At 42.0% G+C, this 16,704-nt stretch overlaps 1 protein-coding gene across 20 annotated transcripts in view; it reads right to left on the bottom strand.

Moving 5' to 3' along the window:
* TENM3 (teneurin transmembrane protein 3) overlaps positions 1-16,704 on the bottom strand; it is a 1,708,801-nt gene that overhangs the window by 246,221 nt on the left and 1,445,876 nt on the right. For all 20 annotated transcript variants that reach the window (XM_068278748.1, XM_068278756.1, XM_068278759.1 and 17 more), the window contains one exon: positions 12,193-12,407. In XM_068278748.1, the coding sequence (XP_068134849.1) occupies positions 12,193-12,407 (215 nt within the window). The remainder of the gene's footprint in view (positions 1-12,192; positions 12,408-16,704) is intronic.

Here is a 16,704-nt window from a genome sequence, read left to right on the forward strand (position 1 = left end):
GTGTTTGATTCAGACACTGCTGCCGCCAAAGAGATCAGCAGAACAGCCAGGCAACTAGAAGTGGTTAAATGGAAATAAATATGGCAGTCTCCATATACCTCCTCAGATGTCCTTTAAGTTACTCAAAGGCTGGAGAACAATGAAGAACATAACCAATCCTGTAAACCATGTCAGCATTTATAACAAGCTAGTTGCTAACAGCTATTAGGAGAAAAAAAATCTTGTAAACCCAACCTGGGTCATATAAGTATGTATGGGTTCAGCCCAATCAGTTTTGTAATAGTTGGCAAACCGATTAATGGAACTATGTGATTTTGAATTCTTTAATGAGGTTTTGTTTTGGCACATTGCCCCATTCATTATCTAAAATTCTGTTCTAACCTGTCCGTCATGTTAACCGGTCACCATTTTATCATTTCTTCTGCATATCTGATCGAACATTTGACAGTTTTTGCCCGAAAATGTTTGAGTGAACGGTAAGGCAGACATGATGTGGCACCGATTTTCATCCGATTCGATAAAATAATCGAATTGGATTTTGCGAGCGGCCCCACAATTGGAGAATGTATAGGCACCTTTAGTATAGCAAGTTTTCCGTTTTCCTGGAAGGAGCACAAATTACCCCCCCCCCCCCCCCCCAAAAAAAAAAATCTCAATTTCCTAGTCAAGGGCCACTTCCTCAGCCACACTTTCAGATGTAAGTTCTTCTCAGAAACCTTTCTTCTTGCACACATAACGGCATGATGGCATTATTTGCCATGCCCACATAATCTAAAACGAACTTGTGTAGCTCGGCTGCTTATGATCACGTGACTAATCCTTTAAAACAGGACGTTTAGCTGCAAAAGCCTTCTTCCACACACATAAAGGTAACAGTCAGGCACAGGGGCATAACAATAGACCCTGCAAGGGATGCAGCAGCAGGGGGGCCCAGAAGCCACAGGGGGCCCCGTCCTTAGAGACTGAAAACTAAGGGCAAGGAGAGAATAAACTTTCTGCTCTCTTCAGAATTGTTCTAATGACTGCCTCTGCTCAGCCACTGATAAGGAATCATACAAAGATTTGTAGACAGTCCTCATTCAGTGTTCAGCAGGGTCTTGTGTACAGCGCTTCTCTACCCCCAGCCTCTCTACCTCTTCCCAAGTGCTGTGCCCTGTAGTGCTGCTTGAGGAGTCTGGGCATGGAGAGAAAAATCTTTCTGCTCTCCGCACAATTGTTCTAATGACTGCATCTGCTCAGCCATTGATAGTTCAGTGTGCAGCAGGATCTTGTGTACAGAGCACTGCCCCCAACCTCTGTAGCCCACCCCAAGTCCTCTGTACTGTAGTGATGCTGGAGAAGTCTGCAGAGCCAGTTCTGCTCCATCAGAAATGGACAGAGTGAGTGTAATAAGCAGAGGCTGGGAGCACAACCATCTGTCTTTTTTCTGTATGTGTTTTATGTACATCATGTGTGTCTGTATGTGTGTAAAACAAACATGTACATTTATCACAAAAGCTAATGTAATTGATAGGTAAAATGCTCCCAGTGCTTTATTGCTTTTTATCTTCATAGGGAAAACACATTCCAGTATGCACTAGCCAGTTGAATAGCATTGGTTCTCAGTTTACATGTGGAGAAAGTGAGGAGGGGGGGATGTTGGGCACGAGGGGGCCCCATCCAAAGTTTCGCAGGGCGCCCAGTGATTTCTAGTTACGCCCCTGACTCAGGCACTCTTCTTACTTAGCTATAAGACGGTAGGGTTAGATCTGTACCTGGAGATGGGCTTTAAGCTGTCCCTTAGGTGAGAACCATTAACATAAAATTATACTCGTGTGCTGTACAAAGCACTGCATTCGGAATAATTTTGAGTTATTTAGAAATATTGTGAAACGAACTCCATCTGGACTACTGTGGCTATTACCCATATGTAATTTCCTACTGCCAGGAAACGGCGACCTGACTCTGCATGCAAACGCATTTTGTCCTATTCTGAAGCTAATAATCAGAGATCTCCTCCTGCCCAGCACATTCAGAGTTTGAATGGTCTCCAGGAGCCGGCTGAAAGCAGCAGCACTCAGGCCTCTGCAGCAATGACGGGGGTTAAATGCAGTGAGACGTTTTATGTCTGCATAACAGGCCAATGAGGCAAATACACATTATAGTCATATTCCTGATGGAATGAGAAAGAGAAACCTTTTTTCTCTTTCCTTACAATACGTGTCAGGTAATGTGCAGGCTTCACAGCACAAAGTCACTAACCATTAACTTTAAGGATCACCATCTATAGCAATAATGTACTGTTCGGTTTCCATGCCTGGTGGTTCCCCTCGCCAAGTTCCAGAGTTGTGATAAGTCTGCACATTGTGTGAAATGAACTACACGGAAACCTTCAATCTATTTCACCGGATCTCAGAGACGAATGAAATGGAAAAGGGGACCTGGGGCACGACGATCCATTTAAGGTTTGGTTTCGTGGGACAAAAGTCTGCGGCTGGGAATAAAATCGACACTGTGCTAATGCTCCATTAAGTCTTACTCTGCCACTTTGACATAAAGCCACGTACCCATAGGCACTTACACCAGGACACTGCACAAAGCAGGTCAAGTGTTGACCCATAAGAGCAGACAGAAGCACCGCTTTTACTTTGGCACACATCTCAAAATGTATTTTTGAAATCAAGGACAACAATGGATCACTACAGGGCCATGGCTATTTTTTTTTATCATTTACACTTGAAAAGGTTCAGCTTTTGTACACATGCCATCTGCTCATTTCAGAATAAAACACTCATACATGATGGACTTCTAATGGAGTTGTTAAAAGTACGTGCTTGAGGGATCCTTCAGAATCCTGGCCTTTTGACGAAGACCTTATTTGTTGTTATCATCAATTTCAGTTTTCCAGTCTCATTTCCAGTAGTGAGAATTGATGTCACATTGGGTGCCTTTATTTAAAACCTACATATATACCCACAAACCCTCTCTCCTGCTATATTTCTCTACATGCTCTAGACACCGAAGCCCTTTTCCAGAGGGAATAGACTATCTTCACCACATTTTTTTATTCCATATTTTAGCATTAGGATAAATTCCCATAACTGCTTCATGTCTTCAACACATATGAACGTTATGGGAATGCTTCGCCTACACAGCTTGTATTTATTTGGGCTACAGAATAAATGTGTAAACTTCATGGCCATCATTTTATACACTGGGGACTTCATTTTTAATTCTAGCCACTTTGCAGCCCACACAAACCTACTGCCATCAAAACACAATTAATTGTTTGCTATGTAATTACTCTGCTATGAACGGGGGAAATAGACGAACTGCTTGGCATCACTGTTTAGTAAACTGGTAGGTCTTTATTTCAAACATGAAGAATGTTGGAGGGAGTGGGGGGGGGGGGGGGGGGGTGAGAGGGAGGTAAGTAAATGTACTTGTCTATCGTGAAACTTTCCTGTTAATGAAGCAAAGAATGAATGTTCTCCTTCGTTTAATTTAGCTCTAAGCCATCAAAGTCCTTTGTTATTTCCAAGAGTCTCTTTAAATAAGCATATTGATCCTTCTGTTGCGATGAAAATGACATTTTAGCAAGTGCCACAAAAGACTTGCAGTCTAGCATTGATTGGCTTGCAATGGGTAACCAGTGTCAACTGTTCCCATCTGATGTGTTCCCTCTGAACAAGCAGGTTATCTGTTGTCAAGCAAGAATTTATGCAAACCTTTGCATTCTCTACTGGCGAAACATATACAGTCTATGCAGATCCAGAGCTGGACATAACCACAAATTACGTGCTCAGTGCTGATGAGTTCTACTTATAGCCTGTTTAATAGTTTTACATATTTGTTTGTTTAAAATACCCACAATTAAATATATATAATTGTTGGGATTGCTATGAAATATGGCATATGAATATTTCATACACAATTTGCATCCATCTAATGGTGATCACCATGTGTATCACAGTATATATCCATACCGTAATAAGCCCCTAGACTTTAAGGACAGACCAGAAATGCATGCCTTTAGGTGTGCTGTGTTGACATGCACTCCATTGCAATTTCAAAGACACTTGGCCTGATTCAGTGAAGTTGTTCTTAAGTTTATTACCAAGATAATGTTTTTAATCCATTTTTAAAATTACCTTTTTAGTATTGAGTTAAAAAGAACTAGAAAGTAGGTAAAAATAATATCAAAATTTAGTTCAAGGGAACCTGAAGTTAAATAATACCGGTTGCCTGGCTGTTGCTGATCATTTGCCTCTATACATTTAGCCATATACCCTAAGCATGCATGCAGATCAGATATTTCTGAAAAGATTATCAGCATGCTTGTTTCAGGTGTGTGATTCAGACGCTACTGCAACCAAAAAGATCAGCATGAATGCAAGGCAACTGGTATTATTTAAGGCTACCTTCATACTTACTGCATTGCATCGCGCCGCGGTACTCTCCCCCATCGCAGCTCGATGCGAGGGCAATGTACACACTATGGTGATATGATGGGTTGCGACGGAAGTAGCAAAAACTCTGCAGTACATTGCTGCATGATGTTTGCCTACCGCATGGATTATGCAACAATGCAAGTCTATGGCGACGCATGGAGATGCAGTGAGTGTGCATGAGCGGTTGTGGTAGCGTGCACATGCGCAAAGCAATGTTAATCCAGTCAAATACTTCCTGTCCAGCAGGGAGTTTGTCATTGAGTGGGAGGTGGCGCTACACATATACATATTACCTAACTCAACCTACAAACTCCAAGACTGTAACCTGTTTGTAAGCAGGGAACCGCCTGTGCCTGACTGTACTTTGGCTCTGAACATACTTCTTTGAAAATTACAGTGCAACACAGTTGTTGAGAAGGAGCTCTGAAGGTGACCAATAACAGACAATTGATTGGTTACTCCTCAATCATTTATAGATCGATTCACCACTTGACTGATGGAATACCTGCATCTGTTTTACTGAACGCTACTGTATAAAACTATGTTCTTGTGCCACTTTTCTCTCCTCCACACCCAGCCAATCCATAAACATTAACATGGATCCTCATCACAGTTTCAATTGATGAACAGTCTGAAACCAATCACAGCTACATCGATTGCCTTGCAGGGGTCAACTGATCACTGTCAGATTTAACCATAGTGGTCAAATGCTAATAAAATAACATGCATTTTTATAAATTCACTATGTTGAACAGGGCCCTCACATACAGCTACTGAGTATAAAGTATTACTTTTTATTTTTACAGTATAATATTGTATACTGCACAGAGCAGACACAGTACAGTACATTGCCTGCAAAAACTGCAGTAATGTTAGCATGGGCGTAGCAATCACCCCTGCAAACCCTGCAATCGCAGGGGGCCCAGGGGTTTTGGGGGAGCCCTATTCCCTCTCCTCAACCACAAGTGCAGCCAATTAGCAAAAAACCCTCTGTCCACTCACAAAAACTGTCCCTGTCACCTTCTCCCACCATGCAGAGTAGCGAGTAGCGGGAGTGTGTGTAATTTTTTCCTGCTTCCAGACGCTGCTTCACAGCATAACACTCTCTGCTGCCATTCGCTGGCTCCAATAATGTGATCCGCATGGGGTTTGGGGACCAAGGGGACCGCATGCTATAATTTTTGCAGGGGGGTCCTATTAAAGCAGACCCAAACCAAACATTTTTTTTAATTCAAAATATTTTGTTGCACCACTCTGACACGTACAAAGATAAATAAACACTCCTTCAAGCCTATGAGCATTTCAGTGCATGCTTTTCACCCTTCTCTTTTCATAGCTAGGATTATACAGGTGGCGGCCATTAGCAACTCCTCCTTTGCCGGACACCTCCTACTCCACCAGTCTGCCGGATTCTGTCCCGACACTATGAAAGGAAGGGAGGGGTTCCTCCAATAAATGTAAAATATTTTATATTTGTCATCACTTTTCTTTTCTCTAAACTATCTTCTCCCCATATTTTTTTTAAAACATGTCAAGTATATCTACTGTCATATTCATCCCACCAACTCCAGAAAGCATATCAACCTCTAAGGGCCCATTCACATTAGAGTGTTTTGTCGGCGATTTTGGCAAAATGTTCAAACGCTACTGCTTTTGAAAGCACTAGTGTAATAAAACCCTATGGGCCGTTCTTACTTGGGTGATTTGCGCTAATTGCCGCAAAACGCCCAAAATTGCGAAACGCAAATGTTTAGCCTGCACCATTTTACCGGCGATCCCGTTTCAGTGCTATAGGAGCGCAAAACGCGATCGCGGAGAAATCGCTGCAATGTCCAGTGATCTTTCTGCGTGAAATCGCGGAAAAATCACTCCCACAAAACGCCAGCAAAAATCGCCGGCGTTTTGCGCTTTTAAGTGTGAATGGGCCCTAAGAACCTAAAAGAAACATTAATAAGGCTTCTTTTATGCTGCAAATCGCAATTCCGATTTTCCCTGGATGCTAACAACACAAGTAGAAAAAACACAGCAGGCTGGACTTTTTTTTTAACCACATCAAAAATCGATATCGGCATTGCATGTAAAATTACACCAAAATCAGGAATCATAATCGCATGTAGTATTAAAGAGCCCACGCATCAAAAATTGGAATTGCATGTAAAATCACATCAAAATTGGAATCGAAAAGAATACATCGGAATCGCATGTGATGCTTAGTACACATAATGCAATTTTCCATCAGATTGACGGTTGAATCAATTTTTTCCAACAGGTCCCATCTGATTCCCGATCGCTTTTCTGATCAATTTTGTATAGAAGTGGTAGAAAAATCGATCAGAATATCAATCGGGAGTTAAATCGGACCTGTCGGAAATAATCGATTCGACCTTCAATCTGCTGGAAAATTGCATTGTGTGTACTAAGCATAGAATCGCCTCAAAATCGGAAATTGGAATCAGATTTGCATGTAGTATATTTTGTGATTTTGATGCGATTTTACGCGCAATTTCGATTTTGATGCGATTAAAAAAAGTCCAGCATGCTGCATTCTTCTGCGTTTTTCTTCTTGTGTTGCTAGCATCCAGTGAAGATCGCAAATCGGAATTGCAAATTGCAGTGTAAAAGAAGCCTCATTTTGTAGAATGTGAGCATGCATAAAAACTAAGCATCAAACCAGAGGGAAAAATGCAATATAATAAAAAGTAATTTTAATAAAGTTCTAGTATGGAGCCAGAAATTTGCAGGGAAGATACAGAAAATTTGCAGGCGCTAACCAATTTGAGAAGTGCAGTGCAATTAATCGGATCTGATCACACTTCCCAAACCTGATTTTCCCTGCAAATTTCTGGTTCAGGTTGAACTAGAAATACGCATTATCAACACATTTATGGTAATCACTATTACACAGATGAGGCCTCTAAACTTGGTCGCATGCCTCACATTTGTTGTGTAATGTATTTTTAGCGATGAGTAGAGAGAGACAGCATTCGCATGCCATTTCTAGGACTGGTCAAGGTCTCTGCCATGTGCTCATATTCAGTAATTGAGTTGGTGTCCAAACTCAGAACATTGAGGTGTATCCAATACAATTGTACTAATTAACAAGCTGACACGTCATTGCATTCCAGCGGTTCTGGAGGTGTGTTTAGCTTCTAAGGGTACAATGGTTAATTTGCATATATTCAGCAGTGTTGCACTGGGAGACATCTCAAGCTCACTCCAACCTGAATTATCGCAAATTCTTTCTGTTTTAGGAAAGCAAACTTTTGTTTTTTTATGAAGAATTATGTGTGTAAAAGTCTTAGGGCCTGTTTCCACTACACGCAGATTCTGCATGCAGAAAACTGACTCCAATGAATGTCTATGGGCCTGTTTCCACTGAACGTGATTTTTCTGGTGCAGATTTCCCATAGGCATTCATTGGAGTCAGTTTTCTGCATGCAGAATCTGCGTGTAGTGGAAACAGGCCCTTACCGTATGATAAGTAGTGCTAAATGCAATACATTACATGCAATGTATTATGCTCTATTCATCGTGTGTAAAACTTGAATGCAGTTTATTGCATGCACCGTATTGTTCAAAATTCACTTGACCACCACATTTCATGTGCTGTAAGTGAACTTTCCCTGACCCTATTCACAGGTCCAGTGCTGAGTGGTGCTGAAGTGCAGTGTTCAGGGAAGTAAGAACAAAGGGGTGGATTCACTATAGTGCAGTAATATTGCTGTGTGCAGACAGTGCAAGGCAATATTACCGTTACTACCAGCAGCACTGTACCACAAGTTAGTTACACTATTAAGCGCTACCCACGGTACTCGAGCAGCTTGAGCATTGCTTTGGTAACGCACATTACTAAGAACTTTTACTATTAGTAATGCTAGTTACCAAAGCAACACCTACTCAAATACTGTGCGGGTCATGCTAATAGTGTACCTCGCGGTGCAATGCTTCCGGTAGTAACGGTGTCGGTGCACAGCAACAACACCACACTTTAGTGCACCAACTCAAATGTTCCAAATGTAGCCACCAACACTATCCAGATTGCATACAGTGAGTTAAGAAAACTCGCTCTGTTACAGTGCAGAGCAGACATAGTAACAACATGCCCATATAATTGTATGAGCAGCAGCTGGGCAGGAGGTAAGTAACTGGGACTCCCATTGGTCCGCGCATGCGTGCCGCAACGCACCACACTCCGTCATTTATACTACATGCATCACCCATAGGCTTACATTACTCCAAGCACCGTGCATTAAGCGCAGTGCTTGCGGTAACGCACCGCTGCCCTTGGGTCGGATCAGACTTCCAGCGCACCACAAAGGATCACAGCAAGTGTGAAAGTCTCCAGACTTTTATTGCTTTTGTGGGTTAAATAGGGTAACGCAACTCAGGTTTACCCTGCTAGTGTTAAAGGGGCCTGTAAATCACTTATTCCTGTTTCACCATGATTAACACAGGACTCAAACGCATTCAACTTACAAACAACCTCCTGTACTGCCTACATTGTCTGGACTGAGGTTGATGGGTTTTATTAAAGAAACAACCTGAAACATAAATGATATTAAATAACTAAACCAATCTTACTTTTTGACTTGACATTTATCCTATGCTCATTTTAGGGGCGTATATTGTAAAATAATGGGTGATTTACAATGTAATCTCCATATCTACATACCAGAGAGATTGGAGATCACTTGCTATTAGGATGAAAAATGTGAAATTCTTGTCTGGGTTATAAAAGAACCAGGAAAGGATTGATTAAAGGTTACTGTGTTAGCGTCTGTGTGATTGCAGTATTTTTTTTTTGTTTTTTTGTTATATAAATCCAGGCTGTCTTGGATTTATTAAAAAAGTTTTGCTGTGGATACTGCATGCAAGAGACTGCTGTCACACAATGTGCTAACTCTCTCACCTTTCATCAATCCTCCCTAAGGTCTCATATGACCCAGACAAGGGTTGCAAAGCCTTCAGACCTTTCCCATCTAATAGCAGATGGTTTTTAATAAAGCCAGGCCAGTTTGCAGAATCATTTATGATCTCTGATGACCTCTGGCCCAAAGACGCCTTACTAAATCAGGGCCAATATCTCTTCCGACTCGTCAAACAAAAACCACCATCATTTACCAGTAAGATAGGACAACGACTGCTCACAGAAGGAAATACGAAGAGAAGGGAAACAACAAAAGGGTTTGATTTGAAAATATCCTTTTTTGACAAATGCACATAATCAGCTGTCACATTTATTTTGATTTGTAATTCAGTCCTGCTGTCATGGGGGAAAAAAATCTCATAATAGTCCCTAATATCATAGATCTCTGCTAAGTGACAATTCTGGAAGCAGGCTTTGGGAAATATTTGCTAGTATCGGCTGGTGATACATCGATCAAGCAATATTACAATGTCTGTCAAAAAATGATAATGCCTGAACCAGAACTGCAGGCTGTGTGTGAGCAGCGGCTGCCTCATCACAGCTGCTATATAAACAGATCTCACTAAGGCCTTTCATAGCTTAAAGCACCACTGAACTGTTTTTTTGCTAAACATACTTTTAACTAATTAGTACTCTTTAGTTCCGAGCTCAATCACCACAAGCTTGCACACATCGCAGCTCCCCTGCACGCTGTGTGCAGCAACACCATCAGGAACTATAAACGGCAAGTGAAGGGGGCATTCCAAAGGACGGACAGAGAGGTGGAAAAACTGCCACTTCCTCCCAGCCCATCTTCAACGTTTTGCTCAGTCGAAGATTACAGCTGAGTAGAGCGGGGGACACAGGGGGTGATTGAGGGCGAGGATGGTGCTATGATGTATGTCACAGCATCACAAATAAAACAGACTTAAAAGTATGTTGATTAAAAACCAATTATGGGGTACTTTTAAGTAATAGAAGGAAAATGAAGTAATCTGTAGCAATAGAAAACACAATTTTTATTACGAAAAATGGACATAATTTCATTTTTAATAGCAAATATGCAAATTTAAGTGATTACTTAACTAAAGGGAAGTCACTCATTAATTGCAATTGCTAATAATGCAAAGGTCCATGCACGTGGTGTCGCTTTATGTATCAGGAGGATCTACCTGCAGCCACTTCTAAGACAGGTGCTCTTTGTAAAGGTGCACTTAGCGCTCATGCATGCTGAGACAGTTTGTTTTGGGCCTTGAAATATCTGATAATTGAAAGGTCTATCCACGTGTTGTCACTTTACTTGTATCAGGAGGCTCTGGACTGGAACAACATTTTGAGAATGGCTGAATTTCCACGTTAAACAAGAAATTCCGATTTGTTTCCGTTACGAAAATGATTGTAATTATGAAATTCTGCATAAATGCAAATTTCAGTTACGGCTATAATCGTAATCTCGCAAATTACGTGAAATTTTGCGTAATCGTAAATTAGGTCATTACACTCATCACTACAGTTCACTTTGCCTGGCTGTCCTGCTGAGCCCTTGGCTCTGGTACTCTTCCCCTTTGTGCCTGAGCAAGCTTGCAGATCCGTCTGACTCGATTCTCCACATGCTTGTTTCAGGTGTGTGATTCAGACACTACTGCAACCAAAGAGATCAGAGGGACTGCCAGGCAACTAGTATTGTTTAAAAGGAAATAAATGTGGCAGCCACAATATCCCTCTTAGTTCAGTGAAATGATCAGATAGCAGGTTTTGATAAAAGGCACTACAGTACATGGAAGAGTGCATGGGACCCCCAGCAAAACTTAGATGATGTATGTTAACGTTTAATACAGAGTTTATGGTATGTATATAGAGTATGGAACTGTATTAGCTAGGCCTACTTATAACATTGTGTCTCAAGCAACCAGAAAGCACACTTATCCGGCATCAGTCCAGGGTGTTGCTAGGCTCCTAAGAGATCCGGGGCACTCCAGCCAAAAATGGGTGTGGCCATGCACTAGAATGTGGGTGTGGTCATGGGTGGAGCCAAATTTACAAGAACTTAACAGCGGACTAAGTAGGTCGGCCCAGCAAAATGTTGGATGAAGCCCCCTCTCTATTAATACAAAAAACCTCCCAAAAATGCAGCACATCACATAAATAGGCAGTGTCACTTAAACATAACTAGGCAGAGTTACCTGGCTTCTGTGCTGGCTGTACTGGATTTCTGCTGGGCGGGCTGGCCTGCTGCCAGGTTGTCTGGCAGTTCCCAAATAGCATTCCTTGACCTTCTAGTGGACCCCTTCCCATGTTCCCATGGGCCTTTCATTGAGGCACCACAACTCCCAGCATGCCTCCATAGAAGAACCACAGCTCCCTGCATACCCCCATAAAGGCACCACAGCACCAAGTATGCCCACATAGAGGTACCACAGCACCCAGCATACCCCCAACTGATGCACCACAGCTCCCAGCATGCCCCCATAAAGGCATCACAGCGCCCAGCATGGCACCACAGCACCCAGTACGCTCACATAAAGGTAGCACAGCACCCAGCATACCCCCAACTGATGCACCACAGCTTCCAGCATGCTCACAATTGAGGCATCACAGTTGACTCTGTCTGAGTGACATCTGGGGCACCCCAGAATAGATCCGGGGCATGTGCCACTGATCTTTGGGGCTAGCAATGCCCCTTATCAGTCCATCCCTGTCGGTGCCAGATATTCAAGATTCTGCAGTATACTGCTTCTCTACATTTGTAAGTGTTAGCCAAAAAGAATCATTAGTATAACTAGTCTTCACTTACCCACTTCCTCCAGGAGGCAAGAAGCAGCAAGTGAGAAGAAGCACAAAAAATAAATAATATACCTGAGTATGTGATGGTGGTAATCCTTTCCTGCCATAGACGCCAATGAGTGCATCTTTCTGTAGGGTGATATTAAACTTCAAAAACTGTGGTTGATCAATGGAAAGCTGTGACCTCCAAAATACTCCTGGGGGAACCTCTTGCACCGCTCTTCGGCCAACATCCAGCTCCCCCGTGTCAATGGTATTGTTCTCTTGACCAAGACTTCCAGATTTTCCTAAAACAACAAGAAAAATATTTTATGAGTTGTAGTTTTAGTTTTTATAATGCTAAACATGACAATGAATTGCTAATTCCAAAAACTTTGTCTACTTTTCATTTTTTTAGGTAAGGGGCAGAGCTTTTGCTAACTTGTATTGTTGACTAAGCTCCCATAGGAGAAAATTCCTATGATCTGTCCATATTGACACATGTACAGCATATACATGTATATTCATTGGTATAAAACGTTACATTTGTTTTTTCAAAATTAAATGCACCATTTTCCCCTAGGTAGGCATCCCTTGCGATACCTAGTATTATTCTGACAGCTCTGAAAGATTTTGGACTGGTCTAACTACTCATGGGGGGTTTTAAGCATTTCCTTTATTGTTTCTTTTATCTTCAATATCATTCCTTGGACAGCAATCCAACTGCCAGAATGATGTGCATGTAAGTAGACAGACTGCCCAGCATCTCTGCCATACTTGCCAGAGGGCACCTTTGAAAAGAATAAAGGAAACCTTGAGCACCCCCCATTGATAGATGTAATAGACTAAAACCCTTCAGAGCTATCAAACTTTTTCTATCTGCTGTGTCAAAGGAAAAAAGTAACGTGTATCACTGATGTGATCATGTCATCAGCAGAAGCTGGCATTAGAGAAGCCATGAAGGAGAGGAGAGGTCTCTGATGGCCGCTGGAACTGATGGATGAAGTGAGCCCTGCTGCCACCATTTATTCAGGGAGACACTGGGAAAGAAGGGGACACATGGGGGACACACGGGGAGAGAAGGGGAAACATGGGGACAGAAGAGGACACATTGGACAGAAGAGGACACATGGGACAGAAGAGGACACACAGGACAGAAGGGGACACACAGGGACAGAAGGGGCACACTGGGAAAGAAGGGGACACATGGGACAGAAGGACACATGGGGACAGAAGGACACATGGGGACAGAAGGACACATGGGGACAGAAGGGGACACAGGGGGACAGAAGGGGACACACAGGGACAGAAGGGGCACACTGGGAAAGAAGGGGACACATGGGACAGAAGGACACATGGGGACAGAAGGACACATGGGGACACAGGGGGACAGAATGGAACACATGGGGCAGAAGGGGACAAATGGGACAGAAGGGGACACATGGGGACAGAAGGGGACACATGGGGCAGAAGGGGACACATGGGACAGAAGAGGACACATGGGACAGAAGGGGACACTTGGGGACAGAAGGGGACACATGGGACAGAAGGGGACACATGGGACAGAAGGGGACACATGAGGGACAGACCGACACCAGGTTTGGTATATACTGTATATATATATATATTTTTCCCTGTTTTTGCCCTCTAAACCTAGGTGCGTCTTATAGTCCGGAGCATCTTGTATGCCAAAAAATATGTATTTGTACTTGTATTGTTGGATGTCCTGATTGTGCAGTGTGTTGAACTACTTCTGTATCTATTATTATTATTTTTTTTTTATTTATATAGCGCCAACATCTTCCGTAGATTTGTACATAGTACAAACAAATAATGGGGAACAAATATACATAAGAAATACAAGACACTGTACAGTCATGGCATTGAATAGAATTAAAAATAGAAATACATACATAGTTGATGTGTAGTTGGTACATGTACATATGTTAAAATTACAGCAGTATGAGAAACACTAGGAGGAGGTCCCTGCCCTTGCGAGCTTACAATCTAGAGGGTAGTGGGGAGGAAACAAAAGGGAAGGAAACACAAGGATTAATGGGTGTGCCAGTGTGCCTTCAGTGCTGTCTTGTGTGACTTAAAGTAAACCTCCAGACTAAAAATTGTCTCAGCAGCACTGGAAAGGCCTGGTGTTTCTTTAACTGTTTCACAGCATCAGAACTTTTTTTCTCTTATACAAGCCCCATTTTTAGCTGCACAAAAAAAAAACTGCCCGGGCATTTTTCCCCTAATGCTGTGACAAGCATGATGGGATTTCTGATGTTCTTTTTCTCGTTCTGCTGTTTTGGTGCAATTTTTTTTTCTTTTTACATTTTGAATTTGACATTTGAAGCCTAGCGTGTGCAGCTGGGAGGGGTCATCAGGACACAAGACAGTTGGAACTGTGTCTCCTGCTCCCTGTCACCTCCTTTCAACCAAAAAGATGGCTGCCCTCATGACAAAGATGGCAGCCCCCATGAATCACAAACATTTGCCTTTTCTTTTAAAACGGGGTGGGTAAGAGATTATATTACCTATCTATTCTAATTAACATAACTAATGTAACTTAATGACAGTATGTTTGTTTAGGCTGAAGTTCCCCTTTAAGGTAACACATTACATGTTTGTGTGCAAATAACCACACAACATCTATGCTACCCACTATTAATTTTGTATTATGTACAGTGCTGCAAAAGATTTTGGCACTATATAAATATACTTATATAATAATAATAGTAGTAATTTGGTATCTTCATAGATACCAATGCTTTCTTATAGTAGATACTAACACAAACCCAATTTCACTGTTAAAAATATGTATTATTTTTAGGCAGTAGACTATGAACATCCCACAAAACAGATACAAGTAATCATTGCCCAGACTGTTTTTTCTGCTGTTGGCCTGATTTTTAAGCTTGCAGACTACGCTTTACTGCTTCCTTTTCTAAGTCCTTCATCAGCATAACTGGCGCTACTTACACTTCAGTATCATGCTATGCAAGCTGTCAGATCCTCGCCAGGTGATTTAAATTCCAAGATTTGTAACAGCAGAATGTGAGCAGCGCTCCTATCTCCAGCTATCGCCTCTTGTTCTAACACTGACACATATGACACATTAATGCAGAATCATTTGGCCAGATAACGGCAAAGCTAATGTGCAAATGAAACTATTAATGCCGTTTCCTCGGCGTGAGGAAGAGCCTACACTGCTGAGCGCGCCTACTACTTATTAATCAGTAAGTCACACACGTCAAGGTGAAATATATATAGAGAATCAATAGCATGCTATCACCCATTGACATAACCTTGGATCCAGTGTGAGCACTGTGGAATGACTTAAGGTAACACATTACATGTTTGTGTGCAAATAACCACACAACATAACTTCACACAGCTGAACTTCTATCATACACAGCAACCTACATGAAATAGGAAACCTTCTGGTAAAAGGAAATGAATCAATACTCACTTAAGTGATAGAATATTATATCAACTCCACCTGCTATTTGCAGAGGCCAATAAATGCAGGTTAACCCCTCACATTCGGGGAATATACTGCAGACTCTGCGTGTCTTTTGAAAAGCAGCTGCAATTTATTGTTAAGGTAGGCAGGCTCCACCAATGTAGAAATAAAATGAGAGTAGCATTGACGGATAAGGCAAGACACAGGGCATTTATATTGTGCGTTTCTTCTGGTGGACTCAGAGCACCAGAGCTGCAGCCACTAGGGTGCGCTCAGTAGGCAGTAGCAGGGTTAGGGAGTCTTGCCCGAAGGACTTCTTACTGAATAGGCGCTGGCTTACTGAGCAAGTAGAGCCAATATTCTGACCAAAGTCTGAATATGTCAGAGGCAGAGCCCTTAACCAGTACACTATCCAAACACTGATAAGGATAGTGATATTGTAATTATTTGAATTAAAGCAGTGTTTCTCAACATTTTATAAGTGTGTACCCCTTTTAAAACCCTGTACTCATCGAGTACCCCCTAGCATAGTAAACATGATCACAAGTACCCCTTGACAAATATATATTTAATCGTATTACATGATAATTGGTTGTAAACAATGTGCAAGCATTTATTATTGCTTTTGATTTGCTAAAATACTAATTTGGTGCTGTTTAAATAAGAATTATAATTTTCTAAATCTCTAAATTTGTTATTCTTGGTTAAGTATATCAAGCCCAAGTACCCCCTGGACCAATCAGAAGTACCCCCTGGGGTACGCGTACCGCATGTTGAGAACCTAGGAATTAAAGCACACCTGACCTGAAAGAAAACTACCTAAGGTAAGCACAGAGATATGTTCATGCTGGATTAATATACCCCTATGTGTTGTCCTATCCTCGTTCCCCCCAATCCCCCCGGCTCCCCACCCATGTCTTCTCCTTAAGGGGAGTGAATGGGGCAGGAAAGAGGAGGGAATGGGAGGGTGATAGGAGGGCACATCATGGCAAGCCTACCGCTTCCTGTTTGAAAATTTGACTTCAGCAAAAAGACACATTTTTCAAGGAGCGATTATGGAGGCCTGAGGTTACAAGGAGAGGATTAGAAAATACACAGAGGCATGTGGATCCAGCATGAACATACCTCTGTACTGACCTTACATA

The sequence above is a fragment of the Hyperolius riggenbachi genome, chromosome 1 (genome assembly GCF_040937935.1).
Source record: "Hyperolius riggenbachi isolate aHypRig1 chromosome 1, aHypRig1.pri, whole genome shotgun sequence".
NCBI classification, from domain to species: Eukaryota; Metazoa; Chordata; class Amphibia; order Anura; family Hyperoliidae; genus Hyperolius; species Hyperolius riggenbachi.